Here is a 20,221-nt window from a genome sequence, read left to right on the forward strand (position 1 = left end):
GTATCAGGCCTCTCTGCCTCGGTGGAAATGGCGTGTGTGAAAACCAGAAGCTAAAGGTAAACTCCAACGTGGAAAAATGAAGGGACTGGGACTGGAGGTTTGCACAGCTCCGGTCACCCCTCAGCAGTCTGGTGGCCCGTCTCCTCAAGGCTTACTGTTCCTGTGCGGTTTGGGGAAGCAGTTCAGGAAGCTAGCTTTTCCTCTCTGAAAAAATAAAATCAAAAATAAAATAAGTGCTCCGTATCACGAAGATGATGCTACGTTTAATGATCGATCCAGTGTTTGAAGCCGCCCAGGTCCAGGCAGGGGGTCGGCAGGCGGCCGGTGTGTTCAGACTGCGTTCCTTTGAAGGAGCTGGTCCAGTAATTGCTAGGGAAGCGGGAGACAAACATGTCAAGTTCAGGTTCAGCATCTGCGCGCCACACACACGTCACACCTGCTGGCGGCCAGGCCATTACCTTTTTGAAGACTTCGGCACGGAGCCTGTTACTCTGTAAGATCACTCTTTTCTTTTGTTCTTCTTTTTTCCTTTTAACTTCCGGCAAGTTATTATAGATTCTGAAACAGATTCAGAAAACATGTGGAATGGTAGCAAGGCTGTGTGCGCCCGCGGTGGGTCTGTGTCCTGTCTTGTCGGCAGAATCTCCTGCTGCAAACAGGAGTCGGGGGCGGGGTGCCGTCTCGGAGCTGGGAGGCACCCAGACACGGGGCTGCCCTGACCGCCTCCGTCTCTGGAATGGGCTGTGGAGGCCGGGGCAGCAGCGGCGGGCAGGGCCCCCCCGGGGGCAAAGCCAAGAGGCCAACTGTGGACTGGCAGTCCCTTCTTTGCCCACCCCCGCTGTCTAAGATGTGCTTGTGTAAAGTGGGAGACCCCACACCCACCGTTTTACCGCTCCGTGTGCACTTGCCCCGGATTCCATTCTGCTGCACATTTTTTTTAACCTTCCTGTGACTTAGAAAAGGAGCAGCAGAAATTGTGTAGAAGGACACGCACATAAATGTGTATTTACCTCCTACCCTAATGCCTTCCTAATTAAACTGCTTCCAAAGACGTCTTGGGCATAGGTATTATGCTCTCGTCCTGGTATAAAGTGAGACATTTCCACGTGACACGTGGGGCCCAAGAGATCTTCTGGATCCTTCTTTCCTACCTCCTAACAGGAGCCGTTCGTGCATCGACGCCAAACAGTATTTCTGCAAGAATCCAGACACAGTGGAGGGAGCTGGCTTTTGGATTGCTAGATGCATGGCATGTGGAGAAACACCTTTTTCTTTATGTTTGAAAGCCAGACAGAATTAAATAGTTTCTACTGTTAAAATAATAATGAAGTGTAATAATACTAATGATGACAAAATTAGCAGGTGACAGGATCTTGGTTACTGAGCACCAGGCTAATCACCTGACGGAAAAGTTCCCAACGCTCCCCACAGTTGAGAGAGGCAGGTAGTGACCTGCTCCCAGAGGGGTGAGGAACGCCGGCCCCAGTGGCGCTGGGAGCCTCCCGTAAAGCCCGTCCGCCTGGCTTTGAGCCTTGGTCTGTCCATCTCTACACGGCATTGTGCCCCAAGTGTGCAGCATAAAGGGTCTGGGAAATGTTTCGGCCTTGACGCGGTCTGAATGAATTAAACACACAGGTGCCGTATCCAGAACTATTCTAGAAAGGGTCAGGGAGACGACGGTCCCAAAGTTCCACGGTGGAAATCCCTTCAGATGCACAGACACTGTCATCCTGACACCGACTGTCTGAACCCTGTGGGTGATTTAGGATACAAATTCCTAGGGGCGCCTGGGTGGCTCAGTCGGTTGAGCTTTGGCTCAGGTCATGATCTCATGGTTCGTGGATTCGAGCTTCGCATCAGGCTCTGTGCTGACAGCTCAGAGTCTGGAGCCTGCTTCTGGAGTCTGTGTCTCCCTCTCTCTCTGACCCTCCCCTGCTCATGTGCTCTCTCTCTCTCTCTCTCTCTCTCAAAAAAAATAAATAAAACATTAAAAAAAATTTTTTTAAAGATAAAAATTCCTAGGTCTCAGTCCTAGAGCTCTGGCAGTATTTTGTTCAAAGGACTTCCTAGATAACTACGGTATGTCCACACAATACACCACATGGCAGACACTTAAGTGAATGAGAAAGATCATCTGTATTTCTATCTTTTGACACAGCATGACCTCACAGACATATCATAAAGTGAGAAAAGGCTATAATAACATATATATCATTTTTCTACATATGTAGTGTTATATCCATGTATGGTTAGACATTGGATAGTTGTAGACGTACAAATAAAAGTCTATTTTTAGGCAGGGAAAGGCCAGGAAGGATACGCAGATGGCTGGTAACTGGGTCTCTGGAGAAAGGCCTGGGCGTAGGGGAGTGATGTGGGAGGGAAGACTGGTGGTCATGGGGACTGTTCGAGTTTTTAAGATGAAAATGCACTTGAACAATGAAACTAATAACAAAGAACATAAAAGAAAAGAAAGCTCCGGTGTGACCGTGGGTGAGTGAGGTCTGAGAGCCAGGGTCAGAGTCCACAAGGGCACAGAGTGAAAACCCAAGCACGGACTCCTTCCAGGGGAGGCACCTTAACCTGGCTTGTGTGTCCTCTCTGAACCTCAGTTTCCTTTTCAGGAAAACGATAAGACGATCCTGTCCACCATGGATGCTGTTTGAGAGATCTATTATTTTAACTGCAAGGCCCCATAACAGCGGTTTTGAGTTTGGAGACTGGGAGGGAAAGAGTTGGCTGAATTTTTTCGCTAAATTTAAAAAGGAATACTTTTGGCATGAGGTATACACATTCTACACTTCTAAAACAGCAGGTCTGAAAACCCAATGGCCCTATAAACCCCCAGCTAGAAGGTGGTGAATCAGGTCGCTAATGGGATGGCCCCCTTCTCCTGGCCTGTGCTTTTTCACTTACAAAGGGGTTCCCTGCAGATGCCCAAAGTGGGCTAATCATCACAGAAGCAATACAGTCATGGGAAAAGCAGAGATCTGGCACCTGGGCTGTGGAAAAACATACTCGTCCTAGTTCAGTGGTTTCTCTAAGCACATTATCAATTTGGTTTAATTATTACAGTTCCTCCCAGTGCGAGACACTTTACTATAAACTAACGACATTTCGCTTGCATGAACTTGGTCAACGTTGCTGAGTTATTACATTTTGGTGATGAGGCCCGGGCTCAGGAAGAACGGCCCCCTTTGTGTGCATCAGGTTGGTGAGAACTGGGAGAGGTCTAGAGTAGCCACCGGCCAAACAGAACTGGGCGAGGTGGTGGGCAGCAAGGCCACGAAGCCCACCGGGGATGGAACCCCAGGACGCCAGCGTGCGGCCCTCTGTGGCCTTGCCGGCTCCAACACACCAGCGGCCTCCAAGTCTGGAGTCTCTTCTGCAGGCTCTGCTCTTGTCAAGGCCCTCAGGACAGACCACCTCCCCGCTCCTCGTAAAACTGCCTTCAAAGGTGCACAGCGACCAGCAGCACCTGCCCAGAGAGGCGACGCGAGTGTGCAGAAGCCTTCCCATTACGAGCCTGGGGGTCTCTCAGAGACCAATTACCGGATTGGTTCAGAATCCAAGACCCACCGCTTTCCTAAGGCTTTTCCAAGAACGGCATTAACATTCAGAGGTGCAACTGGACAAATGCACTTCTTTCAGCCAGCTTTTCAAAGTCACTGCCAAGAAGACCTCAGTCCTTAAAGGTAGATGAGGAAATAGTGGCCCCTCTGGACAGCGTGTGGATGCACCCGCCACCCCTCCGCCCTGTCCCCCCACCTTTTTCGACCCCACACAATCATCAAGTACCTTTTCGATCGCAAGTGCATCTCCTTCTCTGAAATGTACCTTTCTTTGGGTTTAAACAAGTTATCTGGAAAGAAACAGAAAGAAGGTTAATTTCAGAAGGTGTGGCGATTGTACATTTCTAGAGAAACACGACAGTGAACCCAGTACACACTTTGTTACCGATCCTCAGCCTAAGCCCCTACCTGTTACAAACGCTGCAGGGCTAGGTGTTCATATGGTTGTACTGAAACTGACAGCCAGCAGGTTGGCCTTGACGATAGTTAAACAAGGACGCGAAGTACAAGGTCAGCGTCTAACGTACTTTGTGGACAGTGACTCCTTTGTGAGCTTCATCTAGCGACATGCATAGTGTGCGGGGGGCAGTGCCAAGGTGGCCCTAAAATGTGCTTCAGGGTCACCGTGGGTATGGGCCCCTCGGTGTCCGGTCACCTCACCCACAGAAGATCTCGGCCCCAGGTTTTGGAGACGAGGGAGCCTCCCAGCTATCCCCAGAGCAGTGGTTGATACAAGTGGGGCCCTCCCTCAGGGACATTCAGCCTCCACGGAGGCTCCCACGGAGGAACAGCCCTTGTCAGAGCCCGAAAGGCAATGGATGACAACACAGGAGGAATGCCTGTCCGGTGCCCTTTGAGAAAGTGCACGGTGACCGAAAATCACTATGAGTCTGGAATGTTTTTCAGTTTGAATACATATAACTAATTACAATGATGTTTGTAGATTAAAAATGGTACACACTTATTTAAAAGTTTATTTTAAGAGAGAGAGAGTGAGCATGAGCACACAGGAGGAGCAGAGAGCGGAGAGGATCCCAAGCAGGCTCCGCACTGAACTCACGAACCGTGAGATCATGACCTGAGCTGAAAGCAAGAGTCGGATGCTTAACCCACTGAGCCCCCCAGGCGCCCCAAAAGTAGGATGTATTTTTCTTTACATCGTGTACACATGCGTTTGTGCAATAACTCACATTCCCCCGATGCTCCCAACCCTACAGATCAGCCAAGAGTTTATCCCACAGAAATGCTCTTGGGGTATGTGCTACAGGGACGTAACATCTGAGAAGCAGCCACACTTTCCGAAACACCTACCCAGGGACCCGCTGGCCTCCTCCCCCGAGCATAAGCACACACACAGCTCAGCCCTCTAGCTGAGTATCACAGAGCTGAAAAGGGGCTCCCTGCTCAAGACCCCTTGTGTCTCTGTTAATCTCCACGTGCATCTATCCCCTCGCTCAGCAGAGCCACACAAGACGCCTCGGGCTTACAGATTTTTCCACGAATATACACAAAACGGGGGGTGGGGGTGAAGACAGGGAAACCAACAAGCTTGTCCCCTCTGGAGAAAGAAAACACTGGTGCTGATTTACAAACTGGAAACGAACCGGTGGCTGAGCCTGTGTTCCGTCTGGTTGTTCGACATAAAAGAAAAAATAGCACCACTCCTTAACTTCAAAGATAAGACTCAAAGAAGAAATGGGAGAGGAGTCAAAACAATCCGAGGAATGTTCCCACTAGGAGAAAATGTCCCCGGTGTTTGGAGAGGAATGAGAGAGAGGAGCTGCCAACGAAGGTTTCCAAGGTGCCTCCCGGCGCCCACCCTTGGCTTCCGCTCCGGGTAGGACCAGGCCAGAGGGGAGAGCCTCTTTCTTTCACAAAGAAATGGGGTGGCACCTTAACATGGGCACTTGGGTCGCTTCGGGAAGCACCTGGGTGACTTGAAGACACCACTGAGGCAAGGAGAAGGCACCTCTGCAAAAAATTAGACTCAAATCTGGATTAGCATTTCCTTGGGGACTGCTCAAGAGTCCAGCAAGGCCAGGGCGCCTGGGTGGCTCAGTCAGTTGAGTGTCTGACTTCGGCTCAGGTCATGATCCCACGGTTTGGGAGTTCAAGCCCCGCGTCGGGCTCTGTGCTGACAGCTTGGAGCCTGGAGCCTACTTCAGGGTCTGTGTCTCCCTTTGTCTCTCTTGGTTCCTCCTTCACTCATGTTCTCTCTCTCTCTCTCTCTAAAAAAAACATAAAAAAAGAAAATAGAGCGAGACTAACCCAGACAGACAGACGGATGGTGTTCCAAGGGAATAAAAATACAGACTGGACTTGTAACTTTTAAAAATCTTAATCCAATTGTATGTGGTCTACTCTGGGAAATTAGATTTTTTTTTTTAAAGTTTGTTTCTTCAGAGCACCTGATACCACAATGGAGCTTTGGTTTTATTTCCAAGAGGAAACAAAAGCAAACGTGAGCCCCTTGGCACCTCCACTGTTTTGTTTTCTGAACTCTTCCTGGCCTGCTGGGCCTCCGTGGGCATTTAAATCGGGGCCCAGCCGCCCAGTTAGGGACAAAAGGCGCAGGTGTGTATCCAAGAGGTCGTGGCTGCTGGGCTCCCCCCAAGCTCTGGGACAGGGGCTGCTCCCTGGTGCTGACTTGAGTTTTCCTAACAGCACCAAACACATCTGACGAACAGTGAGACCATTTCTCTGGTGGGGAGGGGAGAGAGGCAGCAGTTCTACACCCCTGGACGAAGCTGTGTGAACTACAACAAGGGTGCTGCCAGCGGCCCCAGACCTCTCTGGAGTGAAGAGAACCCAGCCTGGCCCTTGGGGAGCGGGGAGTCAGACCTGAGGGGTCCATGCTGTTATTTACAGCAACTCCGCTAGTGTTTATTGGCTGTTTCCTTCTGTGATCTCCCCTGAGCTTGACATCTACCCTGTGACATGCACACCATTATCTGTACTTTAGGGTTGGGGCCATCGGAGCCCAGACCGAATCGGTCCAGCCCTGTCCACACAGGCTCTTAACCTCAGAACACTGCTGCTAATTCGTGTTGCAGAATCCATATTTTGGGGGGTCGTGGTGAGTGCTAGTCCCCTTCCCATGAGACCAACCCAAACTTTGTTTCTCTTATACTCTCTCCCTCCTATACCTAATGAGCAACTACTACGTCACCAGGGGAGGCTCAGAAGAAAACAAAAATAGGTAGGATCCTGGCACCGTGAACTTCATTTCTGGACGGGGGGCAGTCAGATAATTTACAAACTGACTACAAAGTGTCAGGCAGGGAAGTGCTGCTCTGATGGCCACACGGTAAAGGGGGACCCGGGTGGTGGGAAGGGCCCCTTGGGGGAGCAGATAGTTAAACCACAGCCCAATGACCACAAGACCAGCAGCGGGAGGACCTGGCGGGAACCGGAGAGGGAGGGAGGGGGGCGGGAAGCACGAGCCAACGTCAGGCCAGCAGATCAAACAAAGTCAGCAAGGTCTCCCGCAGGTCACGCCTGACAACCACCGGGGGCTTTGACCACGAGGCCCGCGCGTGGGCACCGGAAATGTGAACCCCGATCTCCAGACGAGGCTCATGTGCACCCACGCTGGCAGCCACCGTACCGAGCTTTGCAGCCTGCTTAAGGTGCTTTTCCTTCACAGGGAGAGAGACGAGAGCCACGTGGGGGCCCAGGGGAGATGTGATCCGTGCTGCTAGAAAGTGGCCAGCGGCTGTTCGTGCCCGAACTGGGTGGGGTGCAGACGGGCCAGAGGGGAGTCTGGCGGGGGCGGTGCTCCCGGGGGTGGGAAGCTGGAGGACCCCGGCCTTGGGGACGCTGTCCGCGTGCACAGTGAGGCGTGTGGGGCCGAGTGAGGAATCGGGTCAGCTTCCAGGCTGGACTGGCCGGTCCTTTGAGGCCTGTTAACGCTTTCGCGTCCTTGGCGCTCTGGTGAGACACCCAGGCACTGGAGCCCAGGGCGAGAGCCCGGTAACCGAGGCCTGCAGGGGCCAGAGCCCAGGGTCCGCATGGGGTCGGGGCCCCAGGAGACTTCACGGCAGCAGAAGGCCGAGCCGAGTCTTGTGAAGAAAGAGCTGTCCCCGACGGGGGGGGGGGGCAGGTGGCAGCCCCGCCGGGACCGCCTGCAGGGAGCGATGGCTCCTCCAGGACACGTACGGGGACCCGTCACTTCGTGGGACGGAAACCATCCTGCCTCAGCTTTGCTCAGAAACACGGCGACACCGCATCCATCCATTCTCGTGGAATGAAAATCCTGCCTGTATGAAGTTAAAGAGACGGCAGGGACAATTCTCGGCCTCTTCTTGCTCTTTCATGGGCCTTCCTGAAGCATCGTTGGTCTAACTCACTGATTTACAGGCAGGAGGTCATGGTTGTAGTTACTTCTCATTAACATTCAAATCGAGGAAGTCTGCGGTCTGTTTTCAGTTTCTTTTCAATAAAATGACTGAGGTAAATTGCCCATTTCTGTATCCAGTCTCTCATATCCGGCTCATCACTGCATCTGAGCCACAGGGCCCGCTGGTCATTCTATTCACAAGGCCAGACCTGCTCCGGCCCTGGCCTGTTTCAGAGTCAGGCAACAATCCGCTAACCAAGGTTGGGTGCGTCCGAGGCTGCCCTGGGAGCGGCCGGTGAGGCTGAGTCCCTGCCCTGCCGTTCTCTATACATACCTGTGGTGCTTGTGACAGCCCTCACCTCCTGCGTGTGTGGACACGCGCACGCACGCACACCAGTGCACACACACACGTGCACATATGCACACGCACACACGTGCACACACACACACAGTCACACACGCGTGCACACCTCGCACATGCGCGTGCACACACACTCACACGTGCGTGCACACACAGGCGGGCGGCCTCCACATCCGCAGAGCTGACAGTACCACCAGGAGGCAGCAAGGATCACGTGGACGCCAGCAAGGATGGCTTGTTTACGGGGCTGAGGTGCCTCCTCCAAGGAGCGCCAGCCCTCATCCACGGCTCTGACTGCAGAGCTCCATTTTCCCCAGTGAACCAGTAATCTAAATGGTAATCAACTTCACGCGGATTGATTACTACCACGCCCCCCAGGAGCCCATGTCTGCGGCACCCTGAGCACTCCAAAGATGCCTCAGGCACTCGCCTCGGTGTCACAGAAACACCAAAACCAAGGGACGCCTTGGAGAGAACCCAGCAGGAGCCCCAGCAAACCACTCTGGAGTGTAGACACCAAGTCTCTCCCTCTCAGAATCTTCTGTTAGAGGCGGAGCCTCCCCAAAGGAAAGAGAACAGGTGTGTGGGGGGGGCATCTCTGAGGATGTTCTCTGAAGAAGGCCCCGAATCTTGTAATCTGAGACCACAGGCTGTTCGTTATGCCGACGAGCTGTTCAGTGACCATCTGGCCACCGGATTAATTACATCCTGGTTTCCAAGAGTTAAATCCAGTTACTTGCGCATCATTTCTATTCAGCTCGATGCGGCGGGGCCTCTTCTGTCCTCACAGACAACGGCAAGGTGGTCTCGCTCGCACTAACCGGCCCTCCAGAAACGGAATGGCACGCACTGCCCCGGAAGCGGCGAGTGGCCAGACTCCTGGGCCGTTCGCCTCGGACGTGCTGGGGCCACGTCTCATTTCCCCCCGACCTGCCGCAGCCTCCCGCGGGAGTCCTGCTCTGAGGGACGGCTCCCCGCCGGCAGCGGCCGGCTCCGGGGGCCTGGAAGGGGGCGGACGCGGCCCAGAGGCTGGCACTGATGTGAAAACGATGCCCGTCCCGATCACCCCCGGTGACCCAGAGAGACGCCGATGTCAGGCGTGCACGGATCTCAGACCCTCCTGGTGAAGGCAGCCAACATTCAGAGGTGAAAAATAAACCAGAGGTCTCCGGCGGGCATCTGTTTCTCTCCGCGGGCTCCGCGCAGGAAGCAAGGCACAAAGGCTCCTGGTTAGAGAAGAGGGCCTTGCTGGCTCCATGGAGATCTCCGCTCGGAGCCCCGGGCCGGGGGATGAGACGCGCCGGCCAAGAACGCGGGCAGATCTTCACAACAAAGTTATGTTTCTTTTTTTTTTTTTAAGTTTCTTTTTCTTCTTTTGAGAGAGAGAGACAGAAAGCGAGCAGGGGGAGGGCAGAGAGCGAGCGAGAATCCCATGCAGGATCTGAGCTGTCCGTGCAGAGCTTGATCTGGGGCTCAAACTCACAAACCATGAGATCATGACCTGAGCTGAAACCAAGAGTCGGACACGTAACTGACACCACAATCACATGCGGCTCTGGACTCGGTTTACAGCCGTCCACCAGGCCAGCGCTCTCCCCAGGGGGCATGGAACCCCTCCAGGACTAGGGGGAATTTCTTCTACTGTATTTGCTTTCTCCCCACCCGCCCCCTACACCCCTGCTCCTTTCCATCCACGCTCCACCCCTACGGCCAAAGACAAGTTTCCATTTATTACCCGGTTGTTTCTCAAAGACCCAGCAAAGGATGAAGGCGTCCAAGGCTCACTGTCAGCTCCCACCGAAGCCACGGGGACCAGAGAGGAAGGCGAGCCTGCGTCACTCCTGCCTCAGCTCTTGGTGTGGACGTGCCCCCTCCTTTCCCATTCTTTCACAGGGTCACAAGTGTGACATACTTTCTAAAAGGACCTTAACTGCCTCCTCTTCTCTGAGGGACTTTGTGCCATCAGTACGGATCCCAGGGGGACCCTCGCAGCCCAGGTAGGACCTATCAGTGGACAAGCTTCCAATGAGGCAAAACCAACCACGGACTGTGAAGCTGGCACCATACTGCCGCCCAGGGGACCCGAAGGCCTCCCATCCCTGCTTCCTGGCACTGCTAGACCAAAAAAATAAAAGCAAGGAGAGTAAGACCTCCTGCCCACAATCCCAGGTTACTCTGGGAAATGACAGATGTAGGTTGTAAGTTTCTTAGGAAAGCATGGTAGATATTTCTATAAGCAAAGATTCCTAGAGCCATGTTTCCCAAGTGGACTCTGAAGAAGTAGATTAAAACATTCCAAGGTAAAAAAAAAAAAAAAAAAAGGTTTAAGGAAAACGAAGTTAAACAAATTAAAGCAGTCTTCATTGTTGCACAACTTATCAGTGCCTTTAACAGTTGTAATTCTGCTTTCAAAGACATTATTTGTAGCTATATGATTTAATCCCTATTAAAAAGAAATTCTGGTGTACTCTCCCCCCATATTTTCTTTAAAAGGGATATGTGTCAAATGGCAAGCTTAAATTACTCATTTAAAGGAACTTTAGCAATGGCTCAAATCACACCCTTCACCCTAAAGCAGCAACTGTTAGTGAAAGTCTGAAAGATTAACTATTGATATGAAAGTCGTCGTTTGCACCAATTCTAGGGTTTCCCGGCATCGTTTAGAGAACCACAAACTATGGTGATTTACAGACAGTGAATAAACTTCCCTTCTCATTGCCAAGTAGATTTCCATCCTCGGTGTCACTGCAAGGTTTACTATAGAGCTGCGTTGTGGGTAAAAGGGAAATCACTTGGAAAATAAAATGCAGGCAATCAAGAAAAGGGATCTCCTATAAAGTTATTTTTCCTTATCACTCTGCAATTCCTGTCTCGACCTTGAACTATTTTAATTGGAAATAACACCATCCTTCTAGAATCAACAGATACAAATTGGTCTTTTCTTCACATCTCCTTAAAAAACCTCACAACATGCCTTTATCATCAGCTGTGAAGGACGCAGTCATAGTGCACATGTAAATATCTCTGAGTCAGGGAAACGGTCTTTTCGCTAAATCATGCTCCTTGTTTTTCTTTGCAGGCTGATGAAGTAACAATTACTTTTATCTGATAAGCACATTTAAAAACTCCTTTGTGAGTAATATCGGGAGAACTACCCCCAAATATTTATTCAGATGCTTTATGGGAAAGCATTCGTGAGCTCAGACCAGGCAGCATTAGGGACCACGCGGCTGGGGAGCTAATGTGTGACGGACAGCACGTTTTTATTACTGCAGTGACTTCCCCAGCCATCTCATATCTGCTGGGTCACTACTCCAGCTCAGTGCTCCGGGAATGCAAATTAATTTTAATGCTTGCTCCAGCCAAGAATCATCAGTGAAGGCAGAACTGCTGGAGAAGGAATTCTGCAGTGCCTTCTGGAGAATTCCGTTCCTCTGCTGGTCCGTGATTTGAATGGCTGTGACTCAGGTCACCTTGGGAAGTGTGGATAATGCAATTCAGATTAATTCAGGCCGTTTGGCAGGGTGACCCAGTGCGGCACACGCCCATCGGCATTTACACCCTAGAGGATTTTAAGGAGCACACCCTCAGGACCGCAATCCAAAGTGAGGACAATGAGGGTGGGGAATCCAGAGAGGAGCAAGAGCCATGAGGGCTCGCGTGGAAGAGGGAGGGGGCAGGGGACTCGATGGGCGCATCAGGGAGGGCTTCATGGAGGAAGGGGATATTCCTTGTGGGTTTTCTACACATGCACAGGTTACGTGGACAACCTGGGAGGGCCACAGCAACAGCGAGCGATTCATCAAGAGCCAAGTGCACACCGCCATGCATTACAGGAAGCAGAAGGAAGAGCCTTGGGGGGAAGAGATTAAGGAAGAGGCTGGACTTAGGCTGAGGGGAGGAGGCAGGATTTCGTAGGCCAGAGACGCGCAGAGACAGATAAGGAGGCTTCCCCCTGGTGGTTTAGGGACCCCGAGGTAAGGAAGGAGAGCTAATGAGACCACCTGCCAAGGGCTGGGTGCAGGGGGCAGAGTCAGGCCGGGAGGGGTCTAGGTCTCAGGTGGGGATGAAACCCAGGAGGCTCTGGGCTGGGTCCACAGAGGACGGTGCCGGCCCGCCTGTATTTGGGGGTGTCACACCTCTGCTTTTGGTTCATCTGCCCCCGACTCCTCCTGCGAGGTAGAAGCAGGGGCTGATTCTGAACATTCCCATTCCCAGGTTGGGGTCGGCCCGTGGACACGACCGAGCCCCGGGACCTTGGGAGCCGCGCAGGGATGACCTAGGTAACCATGGTGACGTGGGCGGGAAGAGCCCTGACGTGGGAAGCGGGGAGGCCCTGAGCCTGGAGAGCCCCTAACCTCAGAGGCAGCGAGCAAAGCCCGCTCCTGCCTTCCTCCGTCTGCATCCTCTCCCGCCTTCTCTCCTCCATGACTCAGTAGTCGCCGCAGTGCATTGTTCTGCCTAACCCGCATCCCGCCGCCCTGCCCGGGGCCTGCCCACCGCGGCCTGCCTGGAGCTTCTGACCTCAGAATGAGACTAAATTCGGAAGCAGCATCTATCCACACCCCCATTTTGCAGTCGAGTCCCAGCCAAAGTGGCACCCCGACAATTCTCTCTGCTGTGAGGTCACACCCCCACCACCCGCACCCTGCACCGTGATGCGCTGTCTCTACCCACGCCGGCATGGCATGGCTCCGAGGGCCCCGTCAGAAGCCTTCCCCTGCCCCAAGTGTCTACCCTTCCCCCACGAGCCGGGGGGACCGTGGGACCAGGGACTGCACCGGGCACACTGCGGCCTCTCAGGACAGGCTTGCTACAAGGCGGATGGAAAGGCTCTTCGTGTCACCTGCCACAGCCACACAGAGGTGGCCCAGGTGGCTCCTGGCAAGGAAGGAGACGCATCCCGACTTTAAGAACTGAAACTCCAGCTGGCCAGACAGCGAAGACAGGCCTTGATGAGGCCACTGCCTTGTCACTGCCTCGCCTCGGCCGTGAACATCCCCATCTACAAAGGGGGCCCCAATAGCGCTCACACGCACGTGCACACACACGGACGTGCACGCTTGTCCCTGCCCTCGGCCTTCAAAACAGCTCAGGACTCGCTGGTCACCAGGAGGCAGCCTTGCTGTGACAGTCCCTGCAGGGCAGGTGCTGCCCGTGGCGGCAGCCCCCTCACCGGAGCGGCGTGTGTCCGCCACCAGCGTGCCCGCCTGAGCCTCCCCGGCGGGTCCTGGGCAGACCCCGACGGGAGGCAGCGACCCCAGCTCCGAAAGCAAACCCGAGTTTTCCTCCTAACAGCCGTGTGGACGCCGGAGCGGGGGCCCGTTCACGCAGACGATCTATTAACTAACTTAGCATGTAAGAAAAACATCGGCATCTTGCTTTTATCATCCTGCCGGCAGACAGGCTGCGTGCTGCAGACTTGTTTACCGGGGCCTTGTGCTCTCTCCCCGACTTGCCCCCTCCCACGAGGCTCTGGTTCCAGAAGTCGTCTGATTTCACTGACTTCACACAAACAAACAAGAGCATAAATCTCTCAGTGACACGTAAATACCGCAGGGATGGGCAGGCTGGCCATGAAGTTTGTGCCTGCAGTCCTGCCCATGGGTCCTAGCTGCTGGGCGATCTCGGGCTGGGGTGGGGACACAAAGGTGCCTCGGTGATTTAAAACTATTGACTGGGTCTGATCCCCTTTTATTGTATATGATTTTAAAGTATTCATTCGACGTGAACTTCATTTGAAGATTTCATTTAGGGGCGCCTGGTGGCTCAGTAGGTTGAGCATTCAACTCTTGATTTCGGCTCAGGTTATGATCCCAGGATTCAAGGGATTGAGCCCCACATCAGCTCTGAGCTGAGCACGGAGCCTGCTTAAGAAAGATTCTCTCTCTTTCTCTTTCTCTCTCTGCCCTTCTCCCTCACTCACGCTCTCTCTCTAAATGAAAAAAATACATATATATTTCATTTAATGTGACCTTGACCTTGTAAGGAGATCTGCTTAGGGGAAAACACCACAGTTGTGTAATGTAGTCAGCAGAATTATGTCTCCCCAAAAAGATATGTTCGAATCTCACCTCCCACCGCTTTGTGACTGTGACTTGGCTCAGAATTACGGATGTTGCAGATGCATGCAGGTGACAATGAGGTCATACTGGACTACGGTGGATCCTGACCCTGTGACTTGTGTCCTTCTAAGATGAGGGCATCTGCATGCAATACACACAGACAAGGAGAGAAAGCCATGTGAAGATGGAGGCAGAGAAAGCAGTGATGCATCTATAAGCCAAGGATTGCTGGAAGCCACCAGAAGCCAGGATAGAGGCATGGCATGAACTCTCCCTCTGAGCCTCCAGAAAAAACTCTAACCATTGTAGACACCTTAATTTTGGACTTTTAGCCTCCAGACTCTGAGATAATAAATGTCTATTATTTTAGCCAACTAGCCTGTGGTCACTTCTTTTTTAAAGGTTTTATTTAAATGTTTATTTATTTTTGAGAGGGGGGAAAGGTAGAGAGAGAAGGGAGACACAGAATGTGAAGCAGGCTCCAAGCTCTGAGCTGTCAGCAGAGTCCGACGCGGGGCTTGAACCCATGAACCGTGAGATCATGATCTGAGCTGAAATCAGACGCTTAACAGACTGAGCCACCAAGGCGCCCCTGTGGTCACTTCTTAAAGCAGCCATAGGGATGACCAACAGGCGTCTCCCTAATATTTGAGATGATGGTCTTTCTAGACCATTTGGGACCAAGAGTGTGGGATGAGAAGCCCAGCCGCTGAATGGCTCCACACGGAAGCAGCTCCAAGCGTCTCTGGGGCCCCCGCTCTTCCTACGCAAAGTATAGGGACTGGTTACCAAGAACACTGATCAGCACCCTCTTCTGTAGGCGGTTCTGGTGGACCCGACACGGCATCGTGCGCTGTTTGGTGACAACACATTCGTCAACGTAACCATACTCAACAAGCAGGATCTTCAAAAATACCAAGGACAACTGGCCCACACATCACGGGCACCCTTGTAGCCCTTCCCCAGACCAGGGGAGACAGCAAAGTCCCCAGGGGGCTGCCCATGGTGGCTGACGCCCGGTTTGCCGTCAGGTAACCTGAGAAGTCAGCACCAAACCTAGAGTTCTCTTTGTCGGGCCGGAGATTACTCCCTGGGCGAACACCCCCGAATGGCACTCGGATCTGCCAAGCCACTTGAAAATGTCGAGACACGTTTTCAAAGAGGGGAGCTTTCTGCATGTTCATTTTGTCGACTTCTTTTTTTAAATTAAAAACAAAATTTTTTAAAGCACGCTGGGAAAGAGCAGCAGGTGTTTCCCTGAATCCTCTGCCACAAGAAAGGTGCGCCCCTGCGCAGGTCTTGGGTCCTGCAGCGTGCCGGGCAGGTACAGGAGACAGCGGGCCTGGGCCAGCGGAGGGGAGCAGAATCCCGGTGTAGCACCGCCTGTCCTCTGTCGTCCCGGTCCCCTATGAGATCTTGGTAATGTTTGCTAAGCTGCGTTTTATTGAATATGGTTATTTCCCTAGAGGACTTTTATCCAGATTTATACCCATGATTTCACCTCCTGGGGGCCAGAACATTTTCCGAGGAAGAAAGAGCCTGTTCCTCTACCCAAAGGAATAAAATGGAGGTTTCCCCGGCCTCCAGACTCTAAGATTTGAGTTGGCCGGCTATCGGTACGGGCTCTGCTGTCCCCATGGTTACCCTCATCTCTTCTTGTTATTCTTGCTGGTTTAATAGTCTGTTTATAAGCTCCATGAAGGAAGGAGCAGCCTAGCCTGGCTCGCTGTGCTGTCCCCAGCTCCCGGCATGGTGCCTGGCCCAGAGGGGATTCTGGAGGACTCCCTGTCTAGTGAGGGTGCGAGTGCAGCCCCCCACGGGGTCAGCTAGACACAGGCTGCCCCGCCGTCGGGAACCTGGCCATCCGCGCTCAGAGCTCACAGCGGGAAAGGGGCTTCGGGATGACAAATGTTGACGTAGACAAGCTGGAGTCAACCTCTCACCCCAAGATCTGTTTTGCAATCTATGAAGGGCAAAGGGCATCTCTCGCGCATGTCTGTTAGGAGCCAAGAATTTGAACTTGCTCCCCTGGCTGCTGGAGTTATGTGGCTTCTTTCCCAGCCATAGTGGCAAACCTGTCTCCCAGGCTAGTCCTGCTGACTCAGTGCCCCGGGTGAGCTCCTGCCGCAGGCTGCCTCCCAGAGCAGGCTTCAGGACAACACCGAGGTTTGGATCGGCGCACAAACCCAGGTCCTGTGCGCGTCAGAGGGGGTCATCTGCACCGCCACCTTGGGGGCAGGTCCTGGTCCCCCGCAGGCACCCGTCCCACCTGCCCACCCCCTCAGCCACCTGCAGCTTACCACTAAGAGGGTGAGGAACCGTAAACTGCTTCTTGCTGGCGCGGACGGGAAAGGGACTCTGCTTCTGCCCTAGGTTCTCCTTCTGCTGGGCTTTTCTCTGCTGGATCATGTGTTCCAACTTCTTGAGCCGCTCTTGTGAGCGTGAAATGAACTGGGGCTTACGGACCTCCAGCGCCTCCTAATTGCAGCGAGAGAAGATTTCATTGTTAAGAGAAGCGACACAGAAAGGCGATCTATCCTTCCGATTTGGTCAAGAAAGCCGATCAAAAGTACGACACTCGGGGTGCCTGGGTGTCTCAGTCGGTGAAGCATCTGACTTTGGCTCGGGTCATGATCTCCTGGTTTGTGGGTTCAAGCCCCACATTGGGCTCTATGCTGATGGTTTGGAACCTAGAGCCTGCTTCGGATACTGTGTCTCCCTCTCTCTCTCTCTGTCCCTTCCCTACTTGTGTTCTGTCTCTCTCTCTCTCTCTCTCTCTCTCTCTCTCTCCCCAAAATAAACATTAAAAAAATGTAATAAATAAACTTCTTTTTAAAAAAGCGCAATACTTAAAGACCAGCAGCCACAGGACATGAGCACCCTGCAAGTGTCCTCCGCGGCCTCAGGGAAGGACTGTAACAGACATGGTGAGGACACCGGGCCTGGTGGGCAGGCTGGCCAGCACCAAGGGTCCCACGGCAGCACGACTAGTGACCGACGGCAAGACTGTGAGTCGGAAGGCACACTTCAGCCCATTTCTTCTTCTTCCGGTCAACTCCCTCAATGTCCAACAGACCCGGAGCGAGCGCCCTGAACTCCATATTCCACAGACATGGGCAGGGGAAGGAATGAAAGCATCAGGAGTCACTCAGGTCTGCTGGGGGCGGGAAGCCTCTGGGACAGACCCAGACCATCCACCCAGAGGTGAAATATGTGCCTTTTCAGGAGAAACAGGAACCATGGCTCATGGGAGCAGCGTCTACTTCCAGGCAGAAGACGCTGGCAAACATCTTTGGCAATGCAGGATGGCCCTGCAAGGTCCACAGGGGCGTTCGCTGGATCGCCCACAGTTCTCCCACGTCCACACATGCGCCAAACCACCGACCCGGGTCTGCTGACAAAGGGTAACCACCGCTCATGCCTCCTGATGGTTTTTGTGGATTCACGGTCTCGGGGAAGCACCGCATTGATTCCAAAAGGCAGGGGGATATTCCCCTTTGACAGATACAAAGCCTGAGGCTCCTTGGTGGATCCCACGGTGACCCTCAGCGGAGAGACCCCCGTTTTTCCCACACTGCCTTTCGTGGTCTTAACTTGCTATTCCTGATCACCTCTGTTCGAGAGGTGGGCCCGCCTGGAGTGACACCCGGCCGCGCCCGTCACTTAGAGTCCCAGCTCCGGGGCTCCCCGTTCACCCTGAGCATCGTGGTGCTCCAGAGAGCACCTCGCACAGGTGGTGCGCACACACCTACGGCCGCGCTGGGCTGCGAGCTCCCGGACAGCGTGGGCCACGTCTCCCCGCCACCGTGTCCCTCGCAGCCAGGACCCTGAGCTCTGCACACAGTCGGTTCTCCGCAAAGCCCCTCCGGATGTGCGGCCATGTCTGACCCGTTCCTCTGCCCGACTCCTCGCCCGGCCCTTTGGGAGCGGAGTTCCCAGGGCGAGGGCAGCTCAGGCGCTATCTGTGTCCAGGGATGGGGTCTCCTTGGCTGGTCGGTCTCCATGACACTGGGGGCCGACAGAGAGATCTCCTGGGAACAGCCTAGGGGCCCAGTGTGGCTGCTTTGGGGGCATCAGGAGTCTCCCGCCACAGCCCTCCTGGAGGCCCCAGGGTGCAGGGACCAGCCAACAGCGCCATCTCTACTCCCGTGGGGTAGTTTACAACGTAGCAGGTACTTGCCTAGAAAGTGCGCCGCGCCACGTGACACACAGCACAGGCTTTCTCTTACTCGTCTGCCCGTCTCACTTTTGTATCTCTCTAATTCTGAACTTTCAACAGTGTGAACCTATTACTTTGACAGCCACACTCAGAAATAGACACCAAATGAAAGCTTGCACGTCCTGGGGCCCGTGGCCGTGCGATGTAGAACCAAAGCGTACTGCCCTTATATGCAGAGGGGACTGTGGGGACCCTGCCTCACAGGGGCGCTGCGAAGATGCCCGCCCAGCGTCACCCATGCCTTCTCAACAAACGCGGTCCTTGCTGTGACCACTGTCCCTGCAGATATTACACGATCCTCCTTCTAGTCCCAGCGGAACAGATACTGTCTCCATTACTCACACCGCGAAACGGAGGCCCAGAAAGGTTAGGGGGGCTGCCGAGCATCACAGAGCCACTGTGGGGGGCGTCAAGGCTCCGGGGTCAGAAGCGGAAGTAAGATCAGGCCCCCACAGCCTCCCCAGGAAGGTCTGCCCTTGGCTGCCTGGCGGGGATCCAGCCGGGATGCCCGGAACGCCTTACCTGCAAGGTCAAGGAGCCTGCGGGTGTTTGCTGATACTCAGAACAGTCTTCCGACAGGTCAGAGGTCTCTGGTCGCTCAGGGGGCACTGGCTCAGGGGGCGTTGGCTCAGGCCTCTCCCTCTTCCTGCATTCTTCTATTTTTAACACCAAGTCGCAGCATTTGTAATCTCCTGGGAGAGAAGATTTAGAATTCCATTTAGAGGGGCAGCAGGATTTTTCCCTGGTTCCGTGCTGCCATTAGACACAGAAGACAATTTTGAAAATAGAGACACCAGTAGGTTATTAATGGGCCCCGTCAAGCCGACGGGATCGTGCCTCACTCGAGTCCCCCCTCCAGCTGCCCTGGTCACAGGGAGGAATGTCTGTGGGCAGCCAGACCTCACAACTGGCTAATCACCCCATGGAGGTCGGCCCCTGGCTTCCAGGGTTCAAAATGCCTTTGTTCACAATGAAAAGAAACTTTTCCATTCTGTGCTTCCTATTAAGCGTGTCCCGTACAATTACCCCTGCTCAGTTGTTCGGGGGAAGTGTATTAATTTATCTTCTGTTTGCTACGCTAATGAGGTAAGACAGAAAAATGGCATTCAATTATTTATCCCTCCCCTTCATTTGCCGGGGACAACCGCAGGCTTTATGTTTATAATTGGAATTATCTCTCTCTCGACGCTGGATCTGGCCACTTCCTCAGGCCACTGTGGCAGCCCCTTGGGGAAGGGGTCAGCAAAGGCCTGGCTTCACAGGGCAGCCCCGGCGCGGGGAAGGAGGCATTCACGTGGACTCCCTGAGCGCTCACTGACCAGCTCCGCCGCCAGGGACACAATGTCCCCTCAGTCCGCGCCAGCCCGCTCTTCCTGTGAGCCCCCCTGCCCCCGCCCCCCTGCCCCCCCAACGCCCCCCAGACCTCCCAGTTCTGAAGCTCCACAGTGTCTCACTCACTCCCCACCCACATCCCCTCCTACAGCCACAAATGCCCCTTTGATTCTGCTCCCAGTGACCTCCGACCTCCAGGCTGAGCCCCAATCCTCAGCGAAGGCCTCCCCTTCCCAAGGCTCTACCGCATCGACTGTGTTCCCGCAGCAGGACCACACGGGGGGCAGCGCCGAGGACGGGTGGGGTCCTAACGGTGTGTCTTCACCCCACAAG

The 20,221-nt window shown here is 53.8% G+C and overlaps 1 protein-coding gene across 1 annotated transcript in view; it reads right to left on the minus strand.

Moving 5' to 3' along the window:
• Positions 1–243: 243 nt before the first annotated feature.
• C2H10orf90 (chromosome 2 C10orf90 homolog) overlaps positions 244–20,221 on the minus strand; it is a 202,257-nt gene continuing 182,279 nt past the window's right edge. Inside the window, exons 5-9 of the mRNA XM_029932775.1 lie at positions 19,079–19,248; positions 16,638–16,815; positions 3,799–3,862; positions 459–558; positions 244–369 (exon numbers count right to left, since the gene is read on the minus strand). Of these exons, the coding sequence (XP_029788635.1) occupies positions 331–369; positions 459–558; positions 3,799–3,862; positions 16,638–16,815; positions 19,079–19,248 (551 nt within the window). The 3' untranslated portion in view covers positions 244–330. The remainder of the gene's footprint in view (positions 370–458; positions 559–3,798; positions 3,863–16,637; positions 16,816–19,078; positions 19,249–20,221) is intronic.

The sequence above is a fragment of the Suricata suricatta genome, chromosome 2 (genome assembly GCF_006229205.1).
Source record: "Suricata suricatta isolate VVHF042 chromosome 2, meerkat_22Aug2017_6uvM2_HiC, whole genome shotgun sequence".
Classification (NCBI taxonomy): Eukaryota; Metazoa; Chordata; class Mammalia; order Carnivora; family Herpestidae; genus Suricata; species Suricata suricatta.